Here is a 16,678-nt window from a genome sequence, read left to right on the forward strand (position 1 = left end):
AAAAAAGTGGTAGAGGAGGAGGGAAGCATTAGAAAGCAAACAAATTCCACCTGGTAAGTGTGTGTCCGATTTAAAAATGCATGATCTAGACTATCCTGTCCTCCTGTCTGAGAGGACACCACAGGGGCTTGAAAGCAGTGGAGATATAAATACTGAGGAAATCATGGCTTTGATTTTGTTTTTAAGACACCCCCTTTAATATTCTGAACTGAGCTAACATGGTTCGACTAAGATCACATTATCAGCACTCTACAAGCTGCCTGTTGTATGTGCTTTCAGCTAATGGAACCTCCAGCAGCCAGCTCTCCACCCCCAGGTCCAACAAGTCTCCAGTCTCAACACCCATCTCCACACCAACCAGCCCAGGCTGCCTTCGCAAGCACAAGGTACGTCACAGATCCCTCTTTTTCTTTATTCGAATGAAGTGATTTACTGATCTCTATTTGAGTCTCCAAAACTATGATGCTCCAACATAAGGGACCTTCCTATCTTTCTCTTGAAATATGTAGACTTTTGGCAGATATAAATTTAATGCAGATCTTTAATTGTTAATCTCCCATTTGGAAAAGCAAAATTCGGTCAGGCAGAGTCAGCATGGATTTATGAAGGGGAAGTAATGTTTGACAAATTTGCTGGAGTTCTTTGAGGATGTAACAAACAGGGTGGGTAAAGGGGAACCAGTGGATGTGGTGTATTTGGACTTCCAGAAGGCAGTTGACAAGATGCCACATAAAAGGTTACTGCACAAGATAAAAGGTGACCGGGTTGGGGGTAATATGGATAGAGGATTGGCTAATGAACAGAAACAGAGAGTAGGGATAAATGGTTCATTCTCTGGTTGGCAACCTATAACTAGTGGAGTGCCGCAGGGATCAGTGCTGGGACCCCAACTATTTACAATCTATATTAACGACTTGGAAGATGGGACTGAGTGTAACGTGGCCAAGTTTAGAAACATAGAAACATAGAAAATAGGTGCAGGAGTAGGCCATTTGGCCCTTCGAGCCTGCACAACCATTCAATAAGATCATGGCTAATCATTTCCTTAGTAATCCTTTCCTGCTTTCTCTCCATACCCCTTGATCCCCTTAGCTGTAAGGACCGTATCTAACTCCCACTTGAATATATCCAATGAACTGGCATCAACAACTCCCTGCGGCAGGGAATTCCACAGGTTAACAACTCTCTGAGTGAAGAAGTTTCTCCTCATCTCGGTCCTAAATGGCTTACCCCTTATCCTTAGACTGTTCCCCCTGGTTCTGGACTTCCCCAACATTGGGAACATTCTTCCTGCATCTAACCTGTCTAAACCCGTCAGAATTTTAAACGTTTCTATAAGATCCCCTCTCATTCTTCTGAACTCCAGTGAATACAAGCCCAGTTGATCCAGTCTTTCTTGATATGTCAGTCCCGCCATCCCGGGGAATCAGTCTGGTGAACCTTCGCTGCACTCCCTCAATAGCAAGAATGTCCTTCCTCAAGTTAGGAGACCAAAACTGTACACAATACCCCAGATGTGGCCTCACCAAGGCCCTGTACAACTGTAGCAACACCTCCCTGCCCCTGTACTCAAATCCCCTCGCTATGAAGGCCAACATGCCATTTGCTTTCTTAACCGCCTGCTGTACCTGCATGCCAACCTTCAATGACTGATGTACCATGACACCCAGGTCTCGTTGCACCTCCCCTTTTCCTAATCTGTCACCGTTCAGATAATAGTCTGTCTCTCTGTTTTTACCACCAAAGTGGATACCCTCACATTTATCCACATTATACTTCATCTGCCATGCATTTGCCCAATCACCTAACCTATCCAAGTCACTCTGCAGCCTCATAGCATCCTCCTCGCAGCTCACACTGCCACCCAACTTAGTGTCATCTGCAAATTTGGAGATACTACATTTAATCCCCTCATCTAAATCACTAATGTACCACTTTAGCAGCTGGGGCCCCAGTACAGAACCTTGCGGTACCCCACTAGTCACTGCCTGCCATTCTGAAAAGTACCCATTTACTCTTACTCTTTGCTTCCTGTCTGACAACCAATTCTCAATCCATGTCAGCACACTACCCCCAATCCCATATGTTTTAACTTTACACATTAATCACTTGTGTGAGACCTTGTCGAAAGCCTTCTGAAAATCCAAATATACCACATCAACTGGTTCTCCCTTGTCCACTCTACTGGAAACATCCTCAATGATGATACAAAGATGGGAGGAAAAGCAATGTGTGAGGAGGACACACAAAATCTGCAAAAGGACATAGACAGCCTAAGTGAGTGGGCAAAAATTTGGCAGATGGAGTATAATGTTGGAAAGTGTGAGGTCATGCACTTTGGCAGAAAAAATCAAAGAGCAAGTTATTATTTAAATGGAGAAAGGTTGCAAAGTGCCGCAGTACAGTGGGACCTGGGGGTACTTGTGCATGGAACACAAAAGGATAGTATGCAGGTACAGCAAGTGATCAGGAAAGCCAATGGTATCTTGGCCTTTATTGCAAAGCGGATGGAGTATAAAAGCAAGAAAGTCTTGCTACAGCTATATAAGGTATTGGTGAGGCCACACCTGGAATACTGTGTGCAGTTTTGGGTTTCCATATTTACGAAAGGATATACTTGCTTTGGAGGCAGTTCAGACAAGGTTCACTAGGTTGATTCCGGGGATGAGGGGGTTGACTTATGAGGAAAGGTTGAGTAGGTTGGGCCTCTACTCATTGGAGTTCAGAAAAATGAGAGGCGATCTTATCGAAACGTGTAAGATTAAGAGGGGACTTGACAAGGTGGATGCAGAGAGGATGTTTCCACTGATGGGGGAGACTAAAACTAGAGGGCATGATCTTAGAATAAGGGGCCGCCCAATTAAAGCAGAGATGAGGAGAAATTTCTTCTCTCAGAGGGTTGTAAATCTGTGGAATTCGCTGCCTCAGAGAGCTGTGGAAGCTGGGACATTGAATAAATTTAAGACAAAATTACACAGTTTCCTAAACGATAAGGAGATAAAGGGTTATGGGGAGCGGGAGGGGAAGTGGAGCTGAGTCCATGATCAGATCAGCCATGATCTTATTGAATGGCGGAGCAGGCTCGAGGGGCCGTATGGCCTACTCCTGTTCCTATTTCTTATGTTCTTATGTTCTTATTAGCACGGCAAGGACTGACCAACTTTCTGCCTGAAAATTGCCATTAGTAGAAGCATCTAACGAGAAGTAAACACTTTTTAACTCCCTGTTGACCATTTCTCAAATATTTTACCCCATTCCCAAAAACAGTTGAATCTGTTCAGTCAAAGGGTAGAACTGGATATACCCAATCCTCAGGAGAGTTGACTCACTACATCAACACACACACAACGACAAGCAGAGAGGAACTACTTTACTGGGGTCTTCAATACGAGCCGATTAATGAAACAAGTTTCCCAACATCACTCATAAACCCCACAAATGCATTAAAAATTGAGTGTTTAAAAAATAAAATCTGAGAGTTATTGATTAGAATCAGCCATTATTTAGTTTAGACATGAAGGAAAAGAACTTGTATTTAAAGAGTCTTAATACTTTCCTCAAGAAACCCAAAGCATCTCATGTACATACGTTTTTGAAGTGCAATTACTGTTGTGTAGGCAAGCGTGAACACGGAAATAGTAACAACCTAAATAACTGGCTAATCTACTTTTCTGTGATGTTCCTTGAGGAAAGATAAAGAAAAACTGGCCAATGCCATTGCTGAGCCAATGTGTGGGGGCTGCCTCCTTATAGTGAGGTTAGAGACACCTGCCAATGGAAGCAGGGGGACTTGGAGTTCAAGCTCTCCCTCACATGCCCAGTGGCTGGTCCCACAGTAGTGTTCACACGACCCTGGGAACAGGTTGTTGTCCAACCGTTCAAATTGCTACACTGCTTACAAGTTCAAAACAATCTTGGAAAAAAGAATAAGAAGGAAAATCAAAGGCAATCATTTTGTGCTGCTTTTTTTCAGACCTTGAAGAGGAGTCAGTTATTTTTCAAGCAGATACCAATTACGCTGTAACCTCAGTGTTCATAACAGGAATTAGTCTCTATTGGATCTCAGCAGATAGATTCTGTAGCATGACAGAGACAGGCCATGTTACACACAACTCAGCCGTAGCAGCAGAATAATACATTGTGTGTTACATGGTATGATGCTCCTGTCCTTACAAAACTGTGTACCTGCCGTGAGCAACTCACTAGTTTAAAAAAAAAGTTACAAAAAACCTTTAACATCTTTATATCTCTCTTAGGCAATTTTAATTTTAAATCAAACAGTCAGTGCTGATGACATTAGGAAGCTGACTTTGAGGACCTATCAATTGAGAGGGAGCTGGAGTAGAAATACTGTCACTATCATAGGGTGCTGTCTAGAAGCGTTATTAAACCTGATGGGGCGAGGGTGTTGCATTTACATCAGCAGAAATACAGCCATTAACACAGCAGGGTGTCTGTGTTTTGTAATTTCAAGTGTACATGTCTATAAATCACTCCCACATTATCTTTGTTACTATTTGTGGAATACTGATGGTGACACTCTTCCTTTGAAGAGAAAAGCAATGTATTTTGAAATGTTTTGTCCTGGAAACATGAAATCTCTTTATAAAAAGACACTGAACAGAAAAGAAAATGAGAAAATAAGGAAGGAATTGAACAAAGAAAATATAAAAAGGAAGTGAAAGTTAATGAGATCTATGGATATACCATTAGGAACTAAAATGAAAAAAATAATTGCTTGAACATTTTGCAAATAAATCAACTGAGCCAAGTACAATTTAGTATAGGGCCAATAAGCAATTAACTTGCACCCAGATTAAGAGTGGAGATGTTTTGATTGTTTATACCTTTGATCCAGGTTAGCTCTGACTAGTTGAAGTGTTGAAAAGAAAGAACATGCCATTGTGTAGCACCTTATCGCACCCTCGGGATGTTCCAAAATCCTTTTCAAGCAATGGATTATTTTTAAAGTGCACCTAGTAGTTCGGGGTGGGGGGGGATTGGTTTAGGTCTGATTTGAGGCCTGAAAATACACTGCAGTTGGAAGCCAGACCCGAACCAATCAGGCCCGAAATCATGCACAGACCTCGTTAACATTGGTCTTGAAATTGCGGTCAGAGGCTTTGCAGGCAGAGGCCTCCGACCACAAAAATCTTTACGAAAATACCTGGTGGTCCCGGAGGAATGAACACTTGTGCTACAAGGCCTCGATGCGCAGCCCAGCGCAGCAGCCCACGTATTCCAGGAGCGTATGTGCATTCTGGGATCACGTGGGCCAGACCAATCAATTAAAATGGCCGTCCGCATTCACAATCACAGTGAGTTCTGTTTGTACGGAGATCACCATTACTATGAATGGGGATACTCCCAAAAACATATAAACATTTAAAATAAATAAGAAAAACACTTCATATATTTAAAATGAATTGAAATTGAATTTAATTAAATGCTTTAGACAAAAAATTATTGTTTTGATTTTTCTTTAATGTGTTTTAATAGGGGTAAAAATAAACTTACCTTAATGGACCGGGTTTTTAATATAAAAATTATTGATAATTTTAGTTTTCTATCTTTTAAAACTCTTACGTTTTTACCAGGCCTAAGAGTTTGAAGGACATTCGCTGGGCAAGAGTTGGGCAAATAGTCCTAATCTCCGCTCGCGAAGGCGTTTCTCCTAGGGATATGTTGGAACTGTCCCTAGAAATTTTGACAGTTTGCAAGTGCCGGATTTCAGCGCATGCGCTTTGCGTGTTTAAACCTGGAACTTGCGGGGCCTCTTCAGACACGTACGCACCCGCCGAGAGGCCGCAATTTCAGGGCCATCATTTGGGTGAGCTCCCAGCACCTGTTGAGCATCCACAGGCAGCTCTCCCATTTTAAAAAGATGAATGTCAGGCCGCTTGCCTTGCTGTCAACGGCCCAAAGATAAACCCCGAGAGAGGGAATGGAGCGGCAATGGGGGAGGGGATGTTCGGGAAACTGGAGTTGGGGCAAACACTTCTGACTCCACAGGAATGGGAATTTTTTTAAATGTGAAAAGCTCCCATTTGCTGACGGGCACATGCGGAGCAGGCCTGGCTTCAGCTTCACCCAGAGGGCACCCTGAAGCAGGCATTAAACTCCTGATTTACATCTGTGCGAGGTCCAGACGCCTGTTTTAGGCGATGAAGTCAACAAACGCAAAACGGGATTGCCGATTCGCTATCACCCATTTTACAACATCGCATAAAGTCAAAATTACTCCCAGTGAGGCTGTTACAAATATTTTGTGTTTAAATCATATCTAAAGTCCAGTTTCTCCCCCCCCAATGCAGGACTTGTATCTGCCACTTTCCCTGGATGACTCGGACTCACTGGGTGATTCGATGTAAGCCAGCAGAGTGAGGGAAGTCTGGAATTCTCCATCTGAACCAGTGAGACTTGGAAAAGGAATTCTGCCGAGTGCAGAGGTATTATTCGTGGTGTTCACAAATTGCCAAGTGACACCAACAAAAAAAAACACATTAAAAAAATTGCCCTGTTTTTAAACAGTTTGTCTTTCACCTGAGAAACCTAGTAACTTGGAATATCACTGCCTTTTTCTAAACATCAGATATGAAGCACTGTGAGAATATTTCATAATAACACAAGCAGGTCTCTTGTACATCACGTGTTCTGTGAACCCTATGGTCCCTGATTTTGTTTGTTTTTTAAATGGTGCTGTGTGATTTTCCATTTCTCTGATATTTGATGTGCAGCTATTATACGCTTCATTTAAAAATCTGTTTTTTAGTTATTTAAAACTTCTGCCAGAAATTTCTTTTTATAAGAAAATCCTCTGCTGAGCAGAAATGTTTAACATCTGATTTGTTTAAAAAAGGAAAGAGAAAAAATACCCCAAAAAAATCATTAAATAAGATGTCACAAACATTTAGCTCAAAATAAAAATAACATCGATTGGAGAATGGGAAATAAATTTGAGAATAAAAAGCAACTCAATAAGACTAAAACATATTAATTTTCTAAAATTACATTTGATCATGTTTGTTTAGTACTTTTTTTAGTAACAAAATGATTCTGATTCTTGCTTTATATGACATTTTGAATGGATAGAACTATTTAGGATTAGAGTGAGACAGCAAATCTACATTTTACTAATAAGAACAATGTGTTCTTGCGCTTTTTTATTTGTGAATGTGTTCACTGTGCAATTATTAAAACCAGTTTATAAATAAACTTACTGAATAGCATTAATAGAATACTTGTAAAACCTGGTGGTGAAGGTTTTTCTTTGAAGACAGATTTGATAGGGAAAAGGGAATGTTGACTTGCCACTGGACTAGGATTAGCATGGAATAAATTTGCCATGCAAAAGACTTATCTTCTGCTCTTTCTTGATTTATGAGGGATATTTACAGCCTTGCTTGATTTGGTGTGACATTTAGCTTGCAGGCTGATGTTGCTCTGATGTGGAATTAAATTTTCGATGCATTGTGAAACCACTTTCATTTCACTAGCCAAGCCCGAAGGATTCATAATGAGTATTTCTCTGTGCTCTTGTCCTGCTGCAGAATTTCTCCATTGTTTTATGCCCCCTTCGCATTCAGGAAAAAACGGCACTGTAATACACTGGGCTCCCAGTACTATGAATTCCACCCCATTTAGCATTGCAGGTCAGATCACGTAGCATCAGCTAAGCAGCTTTGTGCATGACAGTTGATTGAACTTTATAGCTTGCGGCGTTATTTTCTGGCAACTAGTTCCTGCCTGGCTTCAGCTAGAAAAAGTGGTGGCTGAAAGTCATTGGTTGATAGAGGCCCTCATGCCTACTGATTGGCAAAACTAAGTGTCTAATTTTTCCCGGGATGTCAATGTGCCATTGTATAAAAAACAATTGCCATCATCCATAATTTAATACCCACCAAAATGGGGCAGCATAAAAAATTGTTTGTCAATTGGAAAATGGAGAGGGGGAGGGGGGTTGGTTGGAGGAAGAATGCATGCAGTTGGATCTAGAATTAGTAAACTTTGCCCTCTCAAGGTACCATTAATACTTGGATCCTGCTATAACTTTCGGGCCATTCCTTAATCAGCCAACCATTCTTTATCCTGTTCTAATTCTAGTTAATACCAGTTTAAATGACCAAACCCAGTTCAGTAATTCAGCAGGTTTCCACTCACACTAACTGACATTTTGAGCAGAGTAGGAAGGCAATCACCATACCTGCTAGAGGACAAGTCCTCAGGTACAGAATGACTGTTTGCATTCATTACAATGTCTATCTCTAGTCTATGTTACTACATCATTAAATAAATATTATATTATTTAAGACCTGTGCTGCAGTTATAGCTAACCCTATGAGGACTGAGGATTTTCTCTCTCTGATCTGCCTTTTTTTCCCCCTTATGAATGAGCCTTGTTGAGTCATGGATGTCCTGTGCAGAGAGACATGTGGGCTCTCTAGCCTCAGACCTTTACCAATGGCTTTCTTTAGTCAGCTACAGAAACCAGTTGATAATTCCATCTGATTTTTTCCCCTTGCTTCTCGGATGGGTGGGGGGTAGGAGTGAAGAAGGGAGACACCTTTCCACGGCACTGAAGCCAAGAGGAGGAACTCAGCAGCGCCTGGGGATCAAACCTTAGCTCCTCTGCTCTTTCGCGCTTTGCTTTAGTACTACAATATGCTGGGCAATCACACTGCCTCTGAATTATTGGCCGAGAAACTCCTTGATGGTGCATCAATTTTACAGGCGTAAAATGGGCGCCTAAGCATCCAATATGGCAGACAGCATGCGTAGTACGTTCCGCGCTGTATTATTAATGGTTCTAGCATAGGCAACCCAGCCTGTGCCTGACACAGCGTTAGATCCTTTACATATGCCAAAAAGGGGCCTCAAGCCACTTTAAGTCCCCCTTTGTTAAATTAGTCTGCCCTGAATGCAGCCGGTGACAGGTCAGCTGTGTTCAGGATAACCATGTCTAAATGTGGCTTTACCAGCGGTCCTTAAAGAAACCACTGGAGGCCGCAACCAAAAAGGTAAGCTTAAAAAAAAACTTAGCTGAATGTGGAGTCTGGAGGAGGGGGTCCACAGCAGTCCTGAAAACCATTGCCAGCTCCTGCTCTCCACCGCCTCCCCCCCACCCCATCCTTGCTCTCCCCCACCCCCATCAGGACCTACCTGAGGGCCACTACTGGAGGAGACAGCCGGACCAACTTCATCCTCATGGAACTAGTGCGCTGATTCTGGATGTCCAATTGGCATCCACAGGTTGGCAAATGAAGATGAGGCCCAAGGCTCAATCTCAGGTGAGCCTTGGGCCACTGGCTATTAGTACTGGCACCAAGCACGCTGCCTATTACAGACTTTAAATATAGGCCGAGATGCATTTGCACTTCATTTTATCACCTTTTCTTCCTCCATCATTAATTTTATATATCAATCCTGTCCTCCACCATTAGTTTTATATATCCATCCAGTCCTGTTCAGTTAAACAGATAGGATGCTGGAATCTATGAATGCTTCCATGAATGTTAACCTGCTTTCTGGTTAACTTATCAGGAAGCATGCTTAAGTATTTGCAGACTACCACCCCACTCCCATCCTGCCCTGTTTGTTTTCCTACATCTAGGGAACGCAACTGAAACTGGCAGGCTCATCTCATAGAATATCCACACACAGCTTATCTAAGAGACTACCAAACGTTCTTGTGTTGCAGCTACTTGACATCCCATAAAGACCATAGTTGGAGTCCTTTGTTGCCTGACATTTGTATTCTTTTGGGAGACAGGCTTGCCACTTTTCGCTGGCTTATGGCCACCTATAACATACACTGCAGAAATGGAGCAGTCAGCAGTATGGAACACTGAGAGCAAAACATGGAATTTAGTCATTCCATCCTTAAGAAAAAACCCTGGTTTAAATCTCCTCACATTTTTCTTTGTTTCCAGCAAGTCAATCTGTCCCCATTTCTTGGTAACTATCTGGCAGATGATCCACTCTTTGTACAAGTACCTTCTTTCAACCTCTCCCAGAATGGAGCTTCCATCACAGGTTGATCTTCTTTCCAGCAGGCTGAAGATGGCAAGTTCCAATGTTTTATTTTTATGAACAAGATGATAGCTCATCTGCAGTCCTCAAGGGGTTAACTCAAAACTCAAAACAGACTCAGTCACAGAATATGTATAGATGCTGCGAATTAATCCGCATTGTCCCAAATGGTGTAGTAATTAGCTTTAGCAGTAAGGCTCTCCACTCCTAGAACCAGGCTCTTTAATCTCAGCCTTTGGTATCATTTGAACTCCTTGGGTAAGTCTGGAGTTTAAAATAAAGTGTGGCAGAGTGCTCTATCAATAGAGGGAAGAAGTGTCAGCAGGGAGACTATTCCCAGCCTGCTTCCCCATAGCCTACACAGTGCAGCATCAGTGTCAATTGTGGAGAAGACTGGCGCTCAGATCATTCCATCCTTCTAGCAGGGAAGAAAACATAACGACAGGGAATGCCTGAGAATAAAACTGGTAGAGGGGAGGTAGGATTGTAATAAATAAAGTTCATCAATATGAGCTGAAGCCACATCAGATTAACTCTCATTCAGACAGGCTACGTGTCACTCCAGAAGAAGCAAACAGTGCAAGATTAAGATTTAGTTAAAGCAGCAGTGTGCATTATTCAAATGATGTCTCTCATGCACAGGCAACCTGTAAGGCATAAGAATGGCGCTTGGTGTGAAAACGCATATGGCCCATTTGTAATTGAATTAATTTCGGTGCTCAAGGTACACAACAATCAAAGAAAAGGCTCTGGCCTTAATTAAGCAAACTCTGCCCGAGTGCTTACTTAAAACTAAACTTAACATTAACCTGTGTATTTTAACAATCTTATGAAAGTATTTTATAGTGGAACTCCTTCCGCTGGAAGCGATGCCACAGATGCTCTGGGTTTATCCTGCTCACGTTGTGATGTTGCTCGAGAGGACCTTGCAATAACTGAGCGTGTGTAAGCTTGTGCACGAGCAGTTATTCGGAAGTGTCTGTCGCATGGGGCTTTCCCTGAAAAGGTACAGGCCAGCAATCTGAACACTTTGTTACTGGCCTGCACTGGCAGAGTGAGCTGCAGTCACAACTAAACAGCTCACGGTGAACACAAGTGGCTGCCGCCGGTGGCCCTTTGGCTTTAGAGGCAGAAAGCGAGACCTTATCATGAGGCAGTGCTCTGTGCCTCCAGGGAAGACGACTGAAAGCACTTCACCAGGTGATGCTCTGTCTGCTTGGAGGCAGGGAATGAAGTGACTTCATGAGGCAGTGTCTCCAGAGGCAAGTACAGTCTAGTTTATGTTACAACGCTGCCTCTGTGAACAGGGTGTAGGTGCACCGCTGGCAAATGAAAAGAATTCAGGTTGATCGTAATGCTAATGAGCAGTATTTATTTAACAAAAGAACTCTCTAAAAATACCATTACCTAAGACCGGGAGTGTATTACAGTGGTATCTTTTATTTTTCATTGAATATTTTAACCACGGTGGCGGTTGATTTGTATGTTTCTTTTGAAATTAGATAAAGGCTCACAAAAACCCTAAAGCCAGCCTCAGATTTACATATCTGGTAAAAGGCCAGCCCAAAAGAAAAACTGGCACAGCCAATGTTACAAATTGAGACCGTATCACAAAGGATTAAGAAAGGCCGCTATAATAGACTGAAGCATTGCCCGCTATGTGCTGCATTCATTTTTGGTTTAGCCAAGCATGTCATGGGCAGTGCAACCTGGGACTGTTAACATTCCCATGGAAACACAAGGACTGTTTCCGTCGCCGTGCAACCAGGAATAAATGGCACTGTTCCCATAATTGGCTGCTGGTGTATGAGGCAGCTTGAGATGAATGTAAAGGAGCAGAAAGCTGAAGCGACGTTAGTTCTGGATATGAGTCATCAGCAGAACGTGGGGCTGGACACAATGTGAATTAAATTGGCAAGATTGAAATTGGTTAGAACTGCTGACAAATACAACGTACAATGGGTCTGCACGCAGCCTGGTTAATGCTGATTATAGGATTACAGCTATAGATTTTTTTTGAATCCAGAGAATGCTATTGCTGAATGACACCACTGTCCTCTCTAATTACATTATCAGCCTAAAGTATATACGCTGATTCTGGCTTTGCTATTAGTATATTTATATCCCCTCCTAATGAGTTAAAATAGAATGTCGAGGCTCCGTGCTGTAGCGCGTTTCACCCCTGGGACCTGGGTTTAAATTCAACGCAAGCTGATGCGATGAAAGTCTCCTCTCTGTGCGGAGTTTTAAAATGATCTACATAAAATAATTTTGATGGTTTCAGTCCAATGTCTGGGAACATGAAACCGCCCCCAGTTTGGTGCAAATTGATACTAAATTGCCAATTTAATCAGAGGATCAACAAGGTTGGCTGCTGTGTTAAATTCACATGAGTGTAAGAGTAGGTGTTTCTCTAAGGTTTGCATTAATGCAGCTTGTTAGGGCAGTGGGATTGAGCTTCACTCAGCATCTGGTTGCACTGAACCTGCCCTGGGAATACTCGATGCTGACACTGGATGCCAGAAGTGGAAATGCATTCTGCTTCCCAGCACTAACCTCACCTTGGTTAGCGCGGTCATCATAAAATATAAAATTGAATCAGTTTGTAATATGATTGTGTAAACAGTAGTGCCTTCCTGAAATGTCCCTGAGCCATGTTTAAAGCATGTTCCATTGCGAGGCATGTTACAGAGACAGTGTCATACAATCATAGAAATTTACAGCAGAGAAGGAAGCCACTCGGCCCATTGTGTCTGCACCAGCCGAAAAAGAGCTATCCAGCCTAATCCCACTTTCAAGCTCTTGGCCTGTAGCCTTGTAGGTTATGACACTTCAAGTGTATATCCAAGTACTTTTTAAATGCAATGAGGGTTTCTGCCTCTACCACCCTTTCAGGTAGTGAGTTCCAGACCCCCACCACCCTCTGGGTGAAAAAAGTTCTCCACTCCCCTCTAATCCTTCTACTAATTATTTTAAATCTATAATCCCTTAATTATTGACCTCTCTGCCAAGGGAAATAGGTCCTTCCTATCCACTCTCGTGGTCCCTCGATTAAATCTTCCCTCATCCTCCTCTGTTCCAAAGAAAACAACCCCAGCCTATTCAATCTTTCCCCGGAAATCTTTGTACCCTCATAAATGATCTGCTTTAATAAGGAATCCCTAAAGAATCTGGCTCTTTACACATCACTGGATATTAACAGATACTCAATGAATTTGAAAATCTGATATTTCTCCTGACATTTTTTGGGGGATCTTAGGATTGATGTCTTTTTGGGATTGTCAAGCACTATTCACAGTGTGGTGTCTTTCTGATCTTAACCCTATCTTTGGGTGAAGCTGGCAAGGAGAAGCCAAGAATAGCCTGAAGGGGGCATCAATGTTGGTGCTGTTGCTGATCTGCTGATAAGCAGGTTTCAGAATGGCAATGTTGGAAGCCTGGGAGCAGATTGCCTGGCCATCCACCTATTAATTAGGTTTATTGCTGACTCGTACTTCAATACCAGACTCGTATTTATCCCATAAATGGAACTAGTTAGATCTAAAAGCATGTTTGAAGATCTTGTGCCCTGAACAGGAATTTTATAGCACTAAACTGAGAACATAAGAATGTAAGAAACTGTAGACAATTTCCCAATAAATGTGCTGTAATGTCAGAAACAGTTGATCGTCTTAAATAAACTTCATTCTTCAGCAAATGCATGGAGTGAACTGATGGCATAAAAAGTGACCAGAAACAGAGTTAAAAATGACAGTACAATATTCAGACAGCAATAGTTTATATTGTTTTCTGAACCTATAAGGTAGCTTTACAACAGGAACCTCCTGTTTCCTATGTGATCACTCACAGCTGTTTGCCATTCTCTTTGTAGTCACGCCTTCATGCTTAACGTTCCCTGTGGAATCATTCTCAGGTACCTACCGTACTCTGTGGAATCACTCCCAGGTACCTACCGTTCCCTGTGGAATCACTCCCAGGTACCTACCGTTCCCTGTGGAATCACTCCCAGGTACCTACCGTTCCCTGTGGAATCACTCCCAGGTATCTACCATTCCCTGTGGAATCGCTCCCAGGTAGGCGGCATTCTCTGCGTAATCATTCCCAGATGCCACCTATTCTCAATATAATTATCCCTGTCATGCTTACTTTAATGCACTTTTTTGGCTGTTACTGATCCAATAGTGTTTGGAGCCAGTCAGCAGTGAGTGAGCAGTGGTATGTAACACAGTAATACGCTTCTCTGTAAATCCATTATCAGAAAATTAACCAGGACATCAGTGCAGTCCATAGAATCTATAAAAACCCAAATGCGCCAAAATTTGCTTTTGAAAAAAATGCCTGCCATCAAGTTGAATATATAATGGAACTAAGGGAAAGAGATGTTTCTTTTTAAAACATTAATTTCTGAATAGTTTGCTTGCTTGTTTTTTCTATTACATCAGTGCTATCATGCTTGATTCATGTGCATGTTTTCAGCCATTTTCGCTATCTGTGGTGAAAAGTCAGTTTGCTATTTTTGCTGCCTTTTTTTGTGAAATTCTAAATGTACATAAAATGTTTATTATTATTGACCTTTTAAACTTCTAGTGAGTAGGTGTAGTTGGAACTCTGTAATGTAGTTTTACAAAAGTGCGCACCAGTAGAGTTTTAATGGTAGAAGTGTTTGCTTGTTAGACTAGGTGAGGACTGCAGGATCCATTTCCATTCTGCTTTGAGGTTACTATGCAGCGATTTCAGTTTCTCTTTCGTGCCATGTCTGCTTTTTCTTTACTGGCCTCAGACATTGAATTTGTTTCTCCCCATTGCTCAAAACTAGAAATTAAAAGTTGATATTGTGAGCTGGAGTGAGAGAATGTGTTCTTTTTAGAGCTGTTTTTGAATGTACCCATACAGCTGTTGAAAATCCCAACCATCCAGATTGTTGTTCAGTTTAAAAAAAAAACACATCTCAGCATTTAGTGATGTTCGAGGTTATGGATGCTTGGAAACGCGAGGTCAAATCGTTCCATTTCTATCCGATTGCCGCAAAAGAGAAACTTATCAGTTTGCTTTGTGACTTCCTTTCTAACCCTTGTAGTTTGGATTTGTATTCATTAAATGTACATTTGCAAGATGTGTGTAATCTAAAAAAAAATACATTTGATGGAAATCTTATTGCTGTGTGTGTGTCTTATTTACTCTTTAATGTGATAAGATTGAAGTGCAATATTTGACCATGACACTACCAGTTTTCTCCCCCTTCGTGTTTGGTCCTTGTGGCATGCACTAGCTACAGGCAAAATAGTGAGCAACCTAGTCCCAGGCTTTATACCAATCTCAGTCATATAGAGATGAACGTGATGAGTTATAAATGACTGTGGCCAATCTTTCTGGATGGGCAAAGTTGGGTTGAATAACCTTCCGCTGTATCTGTCTTGTGACTGCCATTGCATAGGATAACATATGATTACATAGAATATATGAAACAAAAACACACCATTCAGCCCAGTGATGTTTCTGCTCCACTCGAGCCTCCTCCTGTCCCTTTCCCTTCTCCCTCATATGCTTATCTAACCTCCCCTTAAATGCATCTACACTATTCGCTTCAACCACTCCCTGTGGTAGCAAGTTCCACATTCTCACCACTCTCTGGGTAAAGAAGTTTCTCCCGAATTCCCTATTGGATTTCCTGGTGACTATCTTATATTGTTGGCCTCTAGTTATGTTCTTCCCCACAAGTGGAAATATTCTCTCTGTATCTACCCTATTAAAACCTTTCATAATTTTAAAGACCTCTATTAGGTCACACCTCAGTCTTTTTTTTGAAGAGAGAAGAGACTGTTCATCCAGTCTTCCGATGCTTCATTGCTTCCCTATATTGACATGCTGAGATCAGGAGCCATGTCCCATTACGCTGTGGTATTATGACTAAGGTGCTTTGCCACTCAAGTATTATTTTACTAATCAATATGAGTGACAGCATCAAATCCCTAACATCTGCCTCAGAAGCAATAGTTGTCTGGCAGGGATCAGGGAAGAATAGCAAATTGAAGATGAACTAATTGGATTTGATGTGCCTCTTTGAAGAAATATTACTCTTTGAAGGTTTCTGCTAAACGTTTTTGTTTATGGATGGATAATTGTGCCTCATTTTCAACATGGAGATATCACCTATACAGGGCAAAATTAAGCTTTTCAACAACATCATATTGTGTGTTGTAGACAAATTTAAAATAAAATTTAGGCAAACACATTAATGAACATTAATAGGTAAGATCTTTGGAGTGAATATTTAGATTTTCTTTCAAGTATATATTTCCCTAAACTGGAAATACTTTACTCCTTTTAAGAATTGAGACTAAACCTGGATGAAATCTCTTATCAAATCATGATTCATCCACATAAACATTTAAAAATAGATCATGAAAAAAGTGGCAAAAATATTTTCATTTGTTTACAAATAAATAACAGTGGCGTAAAGTGTTTCAGAACGCGCCACTATTATATGATCGCACTGTGATAAAGATGAATTGCTGTTCTTCTGGATCAGATCTCTGCAGACATTTTAGAAATAACATTTAGCAAACAAATAATTTTTCATGAGGGACAATGCCACTTTAAAGGGATATTCTTGATGTTTTGAGAGAGTTCTGCAAGAGCCACGCATCAT

General features: G+C 41.5%; 1 protein-coding gene across 1 annotated transcript in view; it reads left to right on the plus strand.

Annotated features, from left to right (window-relative positions):
* The window catches only part of LOC139265611 (neuronal migration protein doublecortin-like), a 220,129-nt gene extending 204,991 nt beyond the window's left edge, over nucleotides 1-15,138 (plus strand). The window contains exons 7-9 of the mRNA XM_070882744.1: nucleotides 280-386; nucleotides 6,315-6,449; nucleotides 11,532-15,138. Of these exons, the coding sequence (XP_070738845.1) occupies nucleotides 280-386; nucleotides 6,315-6,371 (164 nt within the window). The 3' untranslated portion in view covers nucleotides 6,372-6,449; nucleotides 11,532-15,138. The remainder of the gene's footprint in view (nucleotides 1-279; nucleotides 387-6,314; nucleotides 6,450-11,531) is intronic.
* Nucleotides 15,139-16,678: the final 1,540 nt, after the last annotated feature.

The sequence above is a fragment of the Pristiophorus japonicus genome, chromosome 6, assembly GCF_044704955.1.
Source record: "Pristiophorus japonicus isolate sPriJap1 chromosome 6, sPriJap1.hap1, whole genome shotgun sequence".
Taxonomy (NCBI): domain Eukaryota; kingdom Metazoa; phylum Chordata; class Chondrichthyes; family Pristiophoridae; genus Pristiophorus; species Pristiophorus japonicus.